The sequence below is a fragment of the Ranitomeya imitator genome, chromosome 3, assembly GCF_032444005.1.
Source record: "Ranitomeya imitator isolate aRanImi1 chromosome 3, aRanImi1.pri, whole genome shotgun sequence".
NCBI classification, from domain to species: domain Eukaryota; kingdom Metazoa; phylum Chordata; class Amphibia; order Anura; family Dendrobatidae; genus Ranitomeya; species Ranitomeya imitator.
Genome location: NC_091284.1, coordinates 824,739,612 through 824,755,824, shown reverse-complemented (window position 1 = coordinate 824,755,824; position 16,213 = coordinate 824,739,612). Strand labels below are relative to the sequence as shown.

The 16,213-nt window shown below is 40.3% G+C and overlaps 1 protein-coding gene and 1 non-coding gene across 2 annotated transcripts in view; both read left to right on the top strand.

The window, feature by feature from the left end:
- The window catches only part of LOC138671798 (NACHT and WD repeat domain-containing protein 2-like), a 40,848-nt gene extending 25,917 nt beyond the window's left edge, over positions 1–14,931 (top strand). The window contains exons 5-7 of the mRNA XM_069759933.1: positions 9,821–9,938; positions 10,266–10,819; positions 11,185–14,931. Coding sequence (XP_069616034.1) covers positions 9,821–9,938; positions 10,266–10,819; positions 11,185–14,931 — 4,419 coding nt within the window. The remainder of the gene's footprint in view (positions 1–9,820; positions 9,939–10,265; positions 10,820–11,184) is intronic.
- A 6-nt stretch (positions 14,932–14,937) lies between these two features.
- TRNAL-UAA (transfer RNA leucine (anticodon UAA)) lies at positions 14,938–15,020 on the top strand. The gene has a single exon. It is a non-coding gene; the product is annotated as a tRNA-Leu (tRNA).
- The last annotated feature ends 1,193 nt before the right edge of the window (positions 15,021–16,213 follow it).

Below are 16,213 nucleotides of genomic sequence, written 5' to 3'. Positions count from 1 at the left end.
CTAGAAGATCGTTGGGTACAGCCGGGACCAGCTGCTTCGAAAGCATCACCAAACCAGGGATTCAAGCTTCAGGAGGCTAATTTGCATATTCCAGGTGCCTTCTGGGAGAAGCGAAGTCTCCCTAAGCTAGAAGATCGTTGGGTACAGCCGGGACCAGCTGCTTCGAAAGCATCACCAAACCAGGGATTCAAGCTTCAGGAGGCTAATTTGCATATTCCAGGTGCCTTCTGGGAGAAGCGAAGTCTCCCTAAGCTAGAAGATCGTTGGGTACAGCCGGGACCAGCTGCTTCGAAAGCATCACCAAACCAGGGATTCAAGCTTCAGGAGGCTAATTTGCATATTCCAGGTGCCTTCTGGGAGAAGCGAAGTCTCCCTAAGCTAGAAGATCGTTGGGTACAGCCGGGACCAGCTGCTTCGAAAGCATCACCAAACCAGGGATTCAAGCTTCAGGAGGCTAATTTGCATATTCCAGGTGCCTTCTGGGAGAAGCGAAGTCTCCCTAAGCTAGAAGATCGTTGGGTACAGCCGGGACCAGCTGCTTCGAAAGCATCACCAAACCAGGGATTCAAGCTTCAGGAGGCTAATTTGCATATTCCAGGTGCCTTCTGGGAGAAGCGAAGTCTCCCTAAGCTAGAAGATCGTTGGGTACAGCCGGGACCAGCTGCTTCGAAAGCATCACCAAACCAGGGATTCAAGCTTCAGGAGGCTAATTTGCATATTCCAGGTGCCTTCTGGGAGAAGCAAAGTCTCCCTAAGCTAGAAGATCGTTGGGTACAGCCGGGACCAGCTGCTTCGAAAGCATCACCAAACCAGGGATTCAAGCTTCAGGAGGCTAATTTGCATATTCCAGGTGCCTTCTGGGAGAAGCGAAGTCTCCCTAAGCTAGAAGATCGTTGGGTACAGCCGGGACCAGCTGCTTCGAAAGCATCACCAAACCAGGGATTCAAGCTTCAGGAGGCTAATTTGCATATTCCAGGTGCCTTCTGGGAGAAGCGAAGTCTCCCTAAGCTAGAAGATCGTTGGGTACAGCCGGGACCAGCTGCTTCGAAAGCATCACCAAACCAGGGATTCAAGCTTCAGGAGGCTAATTTGCATATTCCAGGTGCCTTCTGGGAGAAGCGAAATCTCCCTAAGCTAGAAGATCGTTGGGTACAGCCGGGACCAGCTGCTTCGAAAGCATCACCAAACCGCGCGCCGTAATTTTTGCCTGTAGGACATTATTGCAAGAGAGCTTGGCTGAGTAGATTACACAAGAAGGAAAACACACAGCAAGTCAGCGGGATCTAGGAGCAACATGGCAGATGTGACAACCTACATGGTGAGCTGCAGAAGTGTAGACTAGTGGCCCTTTTAGAAGAAAAGGTGCGGGGTCTGGAAGAAAGAATAGCAACTTTGAAACTCATCAAAGAGAATGAAGACTTTCTAGACAGAACAGAAGCATCTCTACTGGTCACAGAAGGTGCAAAAAGTGTCAGAGAACCTCCAAAAGCAGATGAGTGGAAGCATGTGACCAAAAGAAGCAAGAAGACCATGGAGAAATCACCAACCACACAACTGAAGAACCGATATCAAATCTTTGTAGAGGATGAAGATGGCACACCTAAGGATGAAGCAATACCAGCAAGCAAAAAAGAAAAGGGCACACAGCAACAAGTGACAGCAAAAAGTACAGCCAAGAAGCAACGAAGAGTGGTGGTGGTGGGAGACTCACTACTGAGAGGCACCGAAGCAGCCATCTGCAGACCGGACATAACTGCAAGAGAAGTATGCTGCCTTCCAGGTGCGATGATCAAGGATGTGACCGATAGGATACCAAAGCTCTTCAGCTCCAAGGACGTCCACCCATTTCTTCTGATACATGTTGGCACCAATGACACGGCAAGGAAGGACCTACCGACAATCTGCAAGGACTTTGAAGAGTTGGGGAAGAAAGTAAAGGAACTGGATGCACAGGTAGTTTTTTCTTCTATCCTTCCAGTAGACGGGCATGGCACCAGGAGATGGAACAGGATCCTTGATGCAAACAACTGGCTAAGACGATGGTGCAGACAACAAGGATTTGGATTCCTGGACCACGGTGTGAATTACTGGTATGATGGACTCCTCGCCAGAGACGGACTACACCTCAACAAACCTGGGAAACACACATTCGCCAGAAGACTCGCTACACTCATCAGGAGGGCGTTAAACTAGAAGAAGAGGGGACGGGAAGAAAAACATTAGACTCGAACAAAGACGACCCAGGAAAACATACTCAGAAGGGAGGTAAGAACATTTCTAAAACAATCCACAGTGAGGAGATTGGAACAAAACAAAATCCTCTAAACTGCATGCTCGCAAACGCCAGAAGCCTGACAAACAAGATGGAAGAACTAGAAGCAGAAATATCTACAGGTAACTTTGACATAGTGGGAATAACCGAGACATGGTTAGATGAAAGCTATGACTGGGCAGTTAACTTACAGGGTTACAGTCTGTTTAGAAAGGATCGTAAAAATCGGAGAGGAGGAGGGGTTTGTCTCTATGTAAAGTCTTGTCTAAAGTCCACTTTAAGGGAGGATATTAGCGAAGGGAATGAGGATGTCGAGTCCATATGGGTTGAAATTCATGGAGGGAAAAATGGTAACAAAATTCTCATTGGGGTCTGTTACAAACCCCCAAATATAACAGAAAGCATGGAAAGTCTACTTCTAAAGCAGATAGATGAAGCTGCAACCCATAATGAGGTCCTGGTTATGGGGGACTTTAACTACCCGGATATTAACTGGGAAACAGAAACCTGTGAAACCCATAAAGGCAACAGGTTTCTGCTAATAACCAAGAAAAATTATCTTTCACAATTGGTGCAGAATCCAACCAGAGGAGCAGCACTTTTAGACCTAATACTATCTAATAGACCTGACAGAATAACAAATCTGCAGGTGGTTGGGCATTTAGGAAATAGCGACCACAATATTGTGCAGTTTCACCTGTCTTTCACTAGGGGGACTTGTCAGGGAGTCACAAAAACATTGAACTTTAGGAAGGCAAAGTTTGACCAGCTTAGAGATGCCCTTAATCTGGTAGACTGGGACAATATCCTCAGAAATGAGAATACAGATAATAAATGGGAAATGTTTAAGAACATCCTAAATAGGCAGTGTAAGCGGTTTATACCTTGTGGGAATAAAAGGACTAGAAATAGGAAAAACCCAATGTGGCTAAACAAAGAAGTAAGACAGGCAATTAACAGTAAAAAGAAAGCATTTGCACTACTAAAGCAGGATGGCACCATTGAAGCTCTAAAAAACTATAGGGAGAAAAATACTTTATCTAAAAAACTAATTAAAGCTGCCAAAAAGGAAACAGAGAAGCACATTGCTAAGGAGAGTAAAACTAATCCTAAACTGTTCTTCAACTATATCAATAGTAAAAGAATAAAAACTGAAAATGTAGGCCCCTTAAAAAATAGTGAGGAAAGAATGGTTGTAGATGACGAGGAAAAAGCTAACATATTAAACACCTTCTTCTCCACGGTATTCACGGTGGAAAATGAAATGCTAGGTGAAATCCCAAGAAACAATGAAAACCCTATATTAAGGGTCACCAATCTAACCCAAGAAGAGGTGCGAAACCGGCTAAATAAGATTAAAATAGATAAATCTCCGGGTCCGGATGGCATACACCCACGAGTACTAAGAGAACTAAGTAATGTAATAGATAAACCATTATTTCTTATTTTTAGTGACTCTATAGCGACAGGGTCTGTTCCGCAGGACTGGCGCATAGCAAATGTGGTGCCAATATTCAAAAAGGGCTCTAAAAGTGAACCTGGAAATTATAGGCCAGTAAGTCTAACCTCTATTGTTGGTAAAATATTTGAAGGGTTTCTGAGGGATGTTATTCTGGATTATCTCAATGAGAATAACTGTTTAACTCCATATCAGCATGGGTTTATGAGAAATCGCTCCTGTCAAACCAATCTAATCAGTTTTTATGAAGAGGTAAGCTATAGACTGGACCACGGTGAGTCATTGGACGTGGTATATCTCGATTTTTCCAAAGCGTTTGATACCGTGCCGCACAAGAGGTTGGTACACAAAATGAGAATGCTTGGTCTGGGGGAAAATGTGTGTAAATGGGTTAGTAACTGGCTTAGTGATAGAAAGCAGAGGGTGGTTATAAATGGTATAGTCTCTAACTGGGTCGCTGTGACCAGTGGGGACCGCAGGGGTCAGTATTGGGACCTGTTCTCTTCAACATATTCATTAATGATCTGGTAGAAGGTTTACACAGTAAAATATCGATATTTGCAGATGATACAAAACTATGTAAAGCAGTTAATACAAGAGAAGATAGTATTCTGCTACAGATGGATCTGGATAAGTTGGAAACTTGGGCTGAAAGGTGGCAGATGAGGTTTAACAATGATAAATGTAAGGTTATACACATGGGAAGAGGGAATCAATATCACCATTACACACTGAACGGGAAACCACTGGGTAAATCTGACAGGGAGAAGGACTTGGGGATCCTAGTTAATGATAAACTTACCTGGAGCAGCCAGTGCCAGGCAGCAGCTGCCAAGGCAAACAGGATCATGGGGTGCATTAAAAGAGGTCTGGATACACATGATGAGAGCATTATACTGCCTCTGTACAAATCCCTAGTTAGACCGCACATGGAGTACTGTGTCCAGTTTTGGGCACCGGTGCTCAGGAAGGATATAATGGAACTAGAGAGAGTACAAAGGAGGGCAACAAAATTAATAAAGGGGATGGGAGAACTACAATACCCAGATAGATTAGCGAAATTAGGATTATTTAGTCTAGAAAAAAGACGACTGAGGGGCGATCTAATAACCATGTATAAGTATATAAGGGGACAATACAAATATCTCGCTGAGGATCTGTTTATACCAAGGAAGGTGACGGGCACAAGGGGGCATTCTTTGCGTCTGGAGGAGAGAAGGTTTTTCCACCAACATAGAAGAGGATTCTTTACTGTTAGGGCAGTGAGAATCTGGAATTGCTTGCCTGAGGAGGTGGTGATGGCGAACTCAGTCGAGGGGTTCAAGAGAGGCCTGGATGTCTTCCTGGAGCAGAACAATATTGTATCATACAATTATTAGGTTCTGTAGAAGGACGTAGATCTGGGGATTTATTATGATGGAATATAGGCTGAACTGGATGGACAAATGTCTTTTTTCGGCCTTACTAACTATGTTACTATGTTACTATGTTACTATAATACTGCTCCTATGTACTAGAATATAACTACTATAATACTGCTCCTATGTACAAGAATATAACTACTATAATACTGCTCCTATGTACAAGAATATAACTACTATAATACTGCCCCCTATGTACAAGAATATAACTACTATAATACTGCCCCTATGTACAAGAATATAACTACTATAATACTGCCCCTATGTACAAGAATATAACTACTATAATACTGCTCCTATGTACAAGAATATAACTACTATAATACTGCCCCTATGTACAAGAATATAACTGCTATAATACTGCCTCTATGTACAAGAATATAACTACTATAATACTGCCTCTATGTACAAGAATATAACTACTATAATACTGCCCCTATGTACAAGAATATAACTACTATAATACTGCTCCTATGTACAAGAATAGAACTATAATACTGCCCCTATGTACAAGAATATGACTACTATAATACTGCCCCTATGTACAAGAATAGAACTACTATAATACTGCTCCTATGTACAAGAATAGAACTATAATACTGCCCCTATGTACAAGAATATGACTACTATAATACTGCCCCTTTGTTCAAGAATATAGCTACTACAATACTGCCCCTATGTACAAGAATATAACTACTATAATACTGCCCCTATGTACAAGAATATAACTACTATAATACTGCTCCTATATACAAGAATATAACTACTATAATACTGCCCCCATGTACAAGAATATAACTACTATAATACTGCCCCCATGTACAAGAATATAACTACTATAATACTGCTCCTATATACAAGAATATAACTACTATAATACTGCTCCTATGTACAAGACTATAACTACTATAATACTGCCCCTATGTACAAGAATATAACTGCTATAATACTGCCTCTATGTACAAGAATATAACTACTATAATACTGCTCCTATAAACAAGAATATAACTACTATAATACTGCCCCTATGTACAAGAATATAACTACTATAATACTGCTCCTATATACAAGAATATAACTACTATAATACTGCTCCTATGTACAAGACTATAACTACTATAATACTGCCCCTATGTACAAGAATATAACTGCTATAATACTGCCTCTATGTACAAGAATATAACTACTATAATACTGCCCCTATGTACAAGAATATAACTACTATAATACTGCCCCTATATACAAGAATATAACTACTATAATACTGCTCCTATGTACAAGAATATAACTACTATAATACTGCTCCTATGTACAAGAATATAACTACTATAATACTGCTCCTATGTACAAGACTATAACTACTATAATACTGTCCCCTATGTACAAGAATATAACTACTTTAATACTGCTCCCTATGTACAAGAATATAACTACTATAATACTGCCCCTATGTACAAGAATATAACTACTATAATACTGTCCCCTATGTACAAGAATATAACTACTATAATACTGCCCCTATGTACAAGAATATAACTACTATAATACTGCCCCCTATGTACAAGAATATAACTACTATAATACTGCTTGTATGTACAAGAATATAACTACTATAATACTGCCCCTATGTACAAGAATATAACTACTATAATACTGCCCCTATATACAAGAATATAACTACTATAATACTGCTCCTATGTACAAGAATATAACTACTATAATACTGCTCCTATGTACAAGAATATAACTACTACTAGATTGTGGCCCGATTCTAACGCATCGAGTATTCTAGAATATGCATGTCCACGTAGTATATGGACAATGATGATTCCAGAATTTGCGGCAGACTGTGCCCGTCGCTGATTGGTCGAGGCAACCTTTATGACATTATCATCGCCATGGCAACCATTATGACATCTACGTCGATACTGTGCCCGTCGCTGAATCAGAAACGTGGGATTTCTACGTCCTTTATGACATCATCGTCGCTGTGCCTGGCGGCCTCGACCAATCAGAGACGCGGGATGTCTACGTCCTTTATGACATCATCGTCACTGTGCCTGGCGGCCTCGACCAATCAGAGACGCGGGATTTCTACGGCGATGCTGTGCCCGTCGCTGATTGGTCGAGGCCGCCAGAGACGCGGGATTTCCAGGACAGACAGACAGACGGAAAAACCCTTAGACAATTATATATATAGATAATACTGCCCCTATGTACAAGGATATAACTACTATAATACTGCCCCCCTATGTACAAGAATATAAATACTATAATACTGCCCCTATGTACAAGAATAGAACTACTATAATACTGCTCCTATGTACAAGAATAGAACTATAATACTGCCCCTATGTACAAGAATATGACTACTATAATACTGCCCCTATGTACAAGAATATAACTACTATAATACTGCCCCTATGTACAAGAATATAACTACTATAATACTGCTCCTATATACAAGAATATAACTACTATAATACTGCCCCCATGTACAAGAATATAACTACTATAATACTGCCCCCATGTACAAGAATATAACTACTATAATACTGCCCCTATGTACAAGAATATAACTACTATAATACTGCTCCTATATACAAGAATATAACTACTATAATACTGCCCCCATGTACAAGAATATAACTACTATAATACTGCCCCCATGTACAAGAATATAACTACTATAATACTGCTCCTATATACAAGAATATAACTATTATAATACTGCCCCATGTACAAGAATATAACTACTATAATACTGCCCCCATGTACAAGAATATAACTACTATAATACTGCCCCCTATGTACAAGAATATAACTACTATAATACTGCCCCCTATGTCCAGGAATATAACTACTATAATACTGCTCCTATATACAAGAATATAACTACTATATTACTGCCCCTATATATAAGAATATAAGTACTATAATACTGCTCCCTATGTACAAGACTATAACTACTATAGTACTACCCCTATGTACAAGAATATAACTACTATAATATTGCTCCTATGTGCAAGAATATAACTACTATAATACTGCTCCTATGTACAAGAATATAACTACTATAATACTGCTCCTATGTACAAGAATATAACTACTATAATACTGCTCCTATATACAAGAATATAACTACTATATTACTGCCCCTATATACAAGAATATAAGTACTATAATACTGCCCCTATGTACAAGAATATAACTACTATAATACTGCCCCCTATGTACAAGAATATAACTACTATAATACTGCCCCTATGTACAAGAATATAACTACTATAATACTGCTCCTATATACAAGAATATAACTACTATAATACTGCTCCTATGTACAAGAATATAACTACTATAATACTGCTCCTATTTCCAAGAATATAACTACTATAATACTGTCCCCTATGTACAAGAATATAACTACTATAATACTGCTCCTATTTCCAAGAATATAACTACTATAATACTGTCCCCTATGTACAAGAATATAACTACTATAATACTGCCCCTATGTACAAGAATAGAACTACTATAATACTGCTCCTATGTACAAGAATATAACTACTATAATACTGCCCCTATGTACAAGAATATAACTACTATAATACTGCTCCTATGTACAAGAATATAACTACTATAATACTGCTCCTATTTCCAAGAATATAACTACTATAATACTGCCCCCTATGTACAAGAATATAACTACTATAATACTGCTCCTATTTCCAAGAATATAACTACTATAATACTGTCCCCTATGTACAAGAATATAACTACTATAATACTGCCCCTATGTACAAGAATATAACTACTATAATACTGCTCCTATGTACAAGAATATAACTACTATAATACTGTCCCCTATGTACAAGAATATAACTACTATAATACTGCTCCTATGTACAAGAACATAACTACTATAATACTGCCCCTATGTACAAGAATATAACTACTATAATACTGTCCCCTATGTACAAGAATATAACTACTATAATACTGCCCCTATGTACAAGAATATAACTACTATAATACTGTCCCCTATGTACAAGAATATAACTACTATAATATTGTCCCTATGTACAAGAATATAACTACTATAATACTGTCCCCTATGTACAAGAATATAACTACTATAATACTGCTCCTATTTCCAAGAATATAACTACTATAATACTGTCCCCTATGTACAAGAATATAACTACTATAATACTGCCCCTATGTACAAGAATATAACTACTATAATACTGCCCCTATGTACAAGAATATAACTACTATAATACTGCCCCTATGTACAAGAATATATCTACTATAATACTGCCCCTATGTACAAGAATATAACTACTATAATACTGCCCCATGTACAAGAATATAACTACTATAATACTGCTCCCTATGTACAAGAATATAACTACTATAATACTGCCCCATGTACAAGAATATAACTACTATAATACTGCTCCTATGTACAAGAATATAACTACTATAATACTGCTCCCTATATACAAGAATATAACTACTATAATACTGTCCCCTATGTACAAGAATATAACTATAATACTGCTCCTATAATTACCGCTATATACATTTGATTGTTATTCTCTGCATTAGTTATTAGTATATTATACGCTGCTGCTGTGTATTCATGTAATTTACACTTCTCCACAGATCACTGACTTATATGAGGCATCTCAGCAGATTACACAGATTTTGTGTAAGATCGTTCCGCTATGTGTGAAGAGAGGGATTCTGGGAGAGGACCAGGCGCAGAAGTATTTTACATCTGGTAACATTGAGACTTATTCACTAAATCCATGTAATACTATATAACCAATAACTCAGACAGCGCTGTCGCCCCCATGTGGCTCTTATGTGGAACTGCAATAAACAGAAAAATAATCTTTCACTCAATACCGCACCATGTAATATCTAGAAATTAACGCATGGCAGAATTACTGCACCTTCTCCCTGAGGTCATGGGATCTGCGATATGGGAGATGTTTCCAGGATCCATACACAATACTACTACAAAACAGAAAAAGTCACTAATGAGTGCATGCGCCAAATTAAATAAATCTGTTGCGTGGATTTTAACAAATTTTTATTTTTTTAGCTCTAGAAGATGAACTTTTATTTGGCCTTCAAAACAGTCCAGAACGTGACCTTGAGAGAAGTGTCTGCTACATACACAAGGTGCCCTATAGAGCCATCCTCAAACAAAGGGGGAAAGCAGAGACATCGGGGAGAGGACCACCTGAGGGTTACTCCAGGCTGTGCCACCTTCGAGATGTCTTCATTCCAGACATGTCCTACACTAAGGGTCTCCATGTCTACAGCACAACCACGACATGTGACGTCAAGGTGGGCTATACAGAAGAGAAGGAGCAGGTCTACATAGAGGGGCTGTGCAGACAGTTGTATGGAGACATGGTGAAGATGATTGACCGTCACGTCTCTAGATGTCCTGGACCACTGAAGAATGGCGCAGAGGAAGTTCTCTATCATCTCTCCCTGTGTAGGATGTATTTGGACCTGCAGGAATACGAGATCAGAGAAGAAGAGAATATAAGAAGGTACATTGCTCACGATGAGTCCAGGAAACCAATGGTGGTGGCTGGCGAGCCAGGCTGTGGGAAGACTGTTCTTCTGGCCTCCTGCGGGAAGAAGGTAATGTCCTGACATTGACCTTATTTTAGAATCCTTGTTCTCACTCAGATTATGTCCATTGGGATCACAGATCTCCAACCATAGTCCTCTTGTGAACCAACCTTAAGATATGGATCAAGCCACGTCTCCCCATTAACATTTCTTATTTTGAAAGCTTCTCACTTTGCAACATGTTTTCCCCAATGACCTAAAACTTTTGCACAGTATTATATACGACAGATCGGCTGTTGCTAATGCAAATCTGAGCCGATGCCCCCCGTGAGTGTCTCTTGCCGACTAAAAGTCTTCGCAAGGAAATGCATTGTCCATTTTTTTACCATTAAATCTGCCGCATCCCTTTAAAACTACTTTTTTTCTTCTTTCAGGTACGCTTATGGCTTAGAGACGCAGACCCAGCAGTTGTCATTCGCTTCATCCCCCCATTTGGTGAACCTTTGACGCTGAGCAACTTGATAATGGGACTGTGTCAGCAGTTATCCAATATTTACAGGAAAGTTGTTCCAGCCAATGTTGATGACACGGCCATGTTGGTGGAATACTTTTGGAGCCTTCTTTCAGCATCGTCTAAGCAAAGTCCACTGATCCTGATACTGGACGGTGTGGAGAATTTGATACATCGTAGCGATGAAGAACCTTTTTGCTGGTTGCCGTCTTCTCTTCCACAATTCACAAAGATTATTGTATCGATCACCGAGGACAAAAGTTCAAAGCAAAACCAACGTAGCCAAGAACAAGACGAGGTTTTAATCCTTCACGTGAAGCCAACCAGAAAACAGTGCAATGACCATCTAAAGATGAAACTCTTGAATAACCAGAGGAAAATAACTTCGGGTCAACAGGTTTACGTTAACAGATCCTTGGGAAGCCACACTTCCCCACTGCAAATGCTTCAGCTCTTTAAGGAAGTCAAAGAATGGAAATCCCACCACGACGTTGATAGTCAAACTCTTGGCGAAAACGCTTATCAGTCAACTGAAAGATTTTTCCAAAAACTTGAAAAGAAATATGGCTACGAGTTCTTTTCCAGGATGATGAGTTATATCAAACTGTCTAGATGTGGAATCGGAGAAGTCGAGCTTGTTGATGTATTGTCGGCCGATGATGTGGCAATCACCCAACTCTACCATGTCAATGACTCTGTAGGCACGTTGAGAGTGCCAGACTGGCTTATTGCAAATATCTTGCGTGACTTGAAAGACCGCATTGCCTCCAGAGTTGTGACTGGATCCAGGTTATTATGGTGGACACATAGGCTTTACCAGCAAGTGGTGGCTGAGCGATATCTCCAAAGTCAAGAAATGATTTGCGAGCTACATGCAAACATGAGCGACTACTTTGGGGGCCGTTGGGCAAGAGGAAGAGCCAAGTCGTTATCTACAAATCAAAGAAAAAACCCCCAAGCAAAAGAACAGAACTTCAAATCTGTTTCGGCCCTAGACAACAGACTTGTCAAAATTTACGTTGACCGTCAACTTCCATCTCAACCGTGGTCCTTCAACGGTCAACGTATGGCCATTTACAATATAAGAAAGGCTTTTGACCTTCCTTATCACCTAAGAGAAAGTGGTAAACTGGACAATCTCTACAGTGACGTATTAATGGTGGTGCCGTTTTACAAGACTCTCTTAAACACCGGTCACATAAATTTGTTGATCCACATTGTAGAAAATGCAGCCGTAACACTTGAAAGAGAAGAAGTCCATCTCATCCATAACATGCTGAAGCAAACAAGGTGTCTCCTGCACGATAATCCCAATGATTTTGAGATGATCCTTCAGTCAAATATGGTGCCCCTCGTATTCCTTTATCCTTGCCTTTCGAGGTTTGCCAAACAAATATATAGCGAAGCCATGAAGAATTCCTTCTTGATAATCTTGAATTCTGCCCAAATCCAATTGGCACCTACTAAAGTCGAGTTCCGAGAGTCGCCAAAAATCATCACCATCTTAGAAATAACCGCAAAACCTCAACTAGTTGTAGTACTTCAGGACGGTAGGGTTTATACTTGGAGTAGAATAAAGAAACCAGATTTGGTATATCAACTACTGCAGAACATGGAGGTCATTAGTGCTACTTTAGAAAATGAGGGTCTACATCTGGCACTTTCCACCAGTCAACGATCAATTGTCCTCCTTGATTGCTCTTCTTGGACTTTTCTCAATGAAATTTGCGACACTACTAAAGAAGCCAAAGCGATTCCTCGAGGTCATCTCCTATATCGATCAATGCTATTTTTGTGTTTTGTGGATTCTCCATTGGTTAGCGTTTACAACGTTCGTTCTGGCAGTCTTCTTAAAGAAGTCACTTTTGCCCAAAATGTTACTTATTTTGCAACTGTTGGAAACGGAGATATTGTTATAGGTCAAATTGGTGCAATTCTTATTTACGATCATTTTTTTTCCGAAAAAGTTTCTTTGCAGATGGATACTTCGAAAATTGGTATACGTGACGTATATATGCATGGATCAGATGTGTACGTCATCGATATAGAGGGTCATCTCAGGATCTGGAGCATAGCAGATCCCTCTAAGGCAAAACTTTTGGATGAATGTTATTCCGATGAAGTCAACACTTATGTAATATCTACAGAACTTTTTACAAAGTATCTACTGATATGCAGGGTGACCACTCTTGATGTATGGGAAACCTTAACGTTGGAGAAAAGCAGTTTCAGACCACCTCGTAAAGGCAAATTTATTTCGTCTGTTCTTGCCCCGAGTGAGGAACAAGTGATTGCCATCCTAGAAAATGTCCCATCGCTCTTCGTGTGGAGCTTAAAGAGTGGACACTGTATTTCCATGATTGATGTCCATGCCGGAATACTTACACACATTACTAAGAGCCGTCCGCTAAATGTATTAGGGGCAATAACTGAGAGTAATGTCCTATTATTGTGGGATTTGGAAACCATTACATGTCCAACATCTTTCTTCAAGACAGGAAGACCAGTAAGATCATTACATTTTTGCCCTGGAGAAGGCAATGCCTACACAACCGATGGTTCAGGTACAGTTTGCCAATGGGACATCCCTAGTTCTAAAATAAAGTCCTTTTTCCAGCACAGGGATCCAGTAGAAATTATCAGCGTAACCTCAAACAATGAGTTTCTCATAACATGGGGCACATCAAGACTTTACGTCTGGGACACGGATACGGGAATCAACAGACATTGTATCCAATGTACATCTGTTTCGCAATTGCTCATCGTTCCGAATAGTAATTTTGTGGTCACGTTGTGTAAGGATGGAGTTTCTAGAGTATGGAGGCCCAAAACTGGGACAACGGTGTGCAAAATCCATACTCCATTAAATCAGGGCATCGTGACTGATGAGGGAACGTTTGTGGTCGGCCTCAATGGTAACAGACTCTTAGCCATAAGTTTATGGTCTGGTTACGTCAGTAGAGAGTTCCGCTCTAACGGCCAAGACTCCATTGTGGCTTTCCGGTGTCTTCACGGCAACCCAGATTTTGTTGTCTTGTTGACCTCAAGTGCGGAAATTTACACATGGAACATGGTAGAAGAAACCTTTTGCCACTTTTCCGAAGTCTCCATTCCATCGCCCATTCTTGGCTGTTCCTTTGAAGTCTCATCTAATGGAGACATCATAGTTATCACGGTGGGTGGTGAAGTCAACGTTGTACAGACTGTTGACCACAAACATTGCGTCTTACGTTACTCTACCTCTATTTTACATCAACATTTGACAAGTGATGGTCGGCACCTCATTTACATCCTTCACAACAATCCTGTGCCTCATTGCGAGTGTGATTTCCATAGAAATCCAACTCTGAATGTTATGGAAGTCATGAATGGAAAACGCGTTGCCCATAGTCACCTCGGTAAAGTGCCGTGTGCCATGACGGTGACAGATCACGATGGGACGGTCTGCGTTGGATTTGAAGATGGCACCCTTGGCTTGTACTCAATAGTTGGGAGGATGAAGGGGAATAGAAGGATTGAAACTTTTCTTACTTTTAGCAATAGGGATGAGTCAAATGTCACCTTCTACGAGGGGAAACCGTCTGCGGAGATAATATGGAACGAGTCTAACAGTCCTAACTTCAGTCCAGAGTCTTCAGGAGTTGAAAAACCTCCTTCTGACCAAAAGTAATGTTTCACCAGGATGGCCGAGTGGTTAAGGCATTGGACTTAAGATCCAATGGATATGTATCCTCGTGGGTTCGAACCCCTCTCCTGGTATGAGTTTAACACTTGAAATTCTACGACATTTCTGAAAAAGGAGTAATGTTTCAGCAAAAGAAATGTTCTTGTGGGCAGCACGGTGGCTCAGTGGATAGCACTGCAGCCTTGCAGCGCTGGGGTCCTGGGTTCTAATCCCACCTTGGACAACATCTGCAAGGAGTTTGTATGTTCTCCCCGTGTTTGCGTGGGTTTCCTCTGGGTTCTCCGGTTTCCTCCCACATTCCAAAGACATACTGATAGGGAATTTAGATTGTGAGCCCCATCGGGGACAGTGATGATAATGTGTGCAAAACTGTAAAGCGCTGCGGAATATGTTAGCGCTATATAAAAATAAAGTTACAAAATACATGTTGCCTACCATGGAGATGACGGGAAAATTATTTGGGGGTCAACTGAAATGTCCGTCAACTGTGGGGGCCCTTAACAAAAAATCCAGTGCCAACCTACGCCCTAAGTGTGCCATATACCAACCTCAGCTCCGCCAGGGACACCACCTTCACCCTCCTCAAAGACTTCTCTCGTGCTTCCCCTCTTTTCTGGAGTGTTTTTCCCTTGTTCTTTTTGTCAAACTTTCCAAACCTTGAAAAGCTCCTTGAAAACTTTCATCTTCTGCTTTGTTTAATTATTACTGATGTGCAACATTCATTGTTTTGAAAATGAGAAGAGACGTTAAGGGCCGACAGACAGAATATTGACTTAAAGGGGTATTCCCGTCTCCAAGATCCTGTCCCAATATGTAGTAGGTGTAATAATCTTACCAAACACCTCCAATTAGAAATGTAGTATAGTTCTCCTGATTAGCTATGTCACTTATCCCATGTGCAGGGCACTGCAGTAGCTTAGATATCCACGGATCCCTTAGCTACTGCTATGCCCTGCACAATAGGTAAGGGACATAGCTAATCAGGAGAACTATACTAAATTTCTAATGACAGATATTTGCTAATGTTATTATTACATCTACTACATATTGGGACAGGATCTTGGAGATGGAAATACCCCCTTAAATATTGCACCAATTCAGATGGCTCTTTCATACCCACAGAGATCTCTGTCTACGTATCTTTTTTTTTAATCTCTTATCATTGCCTATCCCTTATTACATTGTAACTCTAAAGGCTATGTGCACACGTTGAGTTTTTGTTGCGGATTTTGTTTTTCTGCAGAAAAGATATTTGCATTTTTTGCTT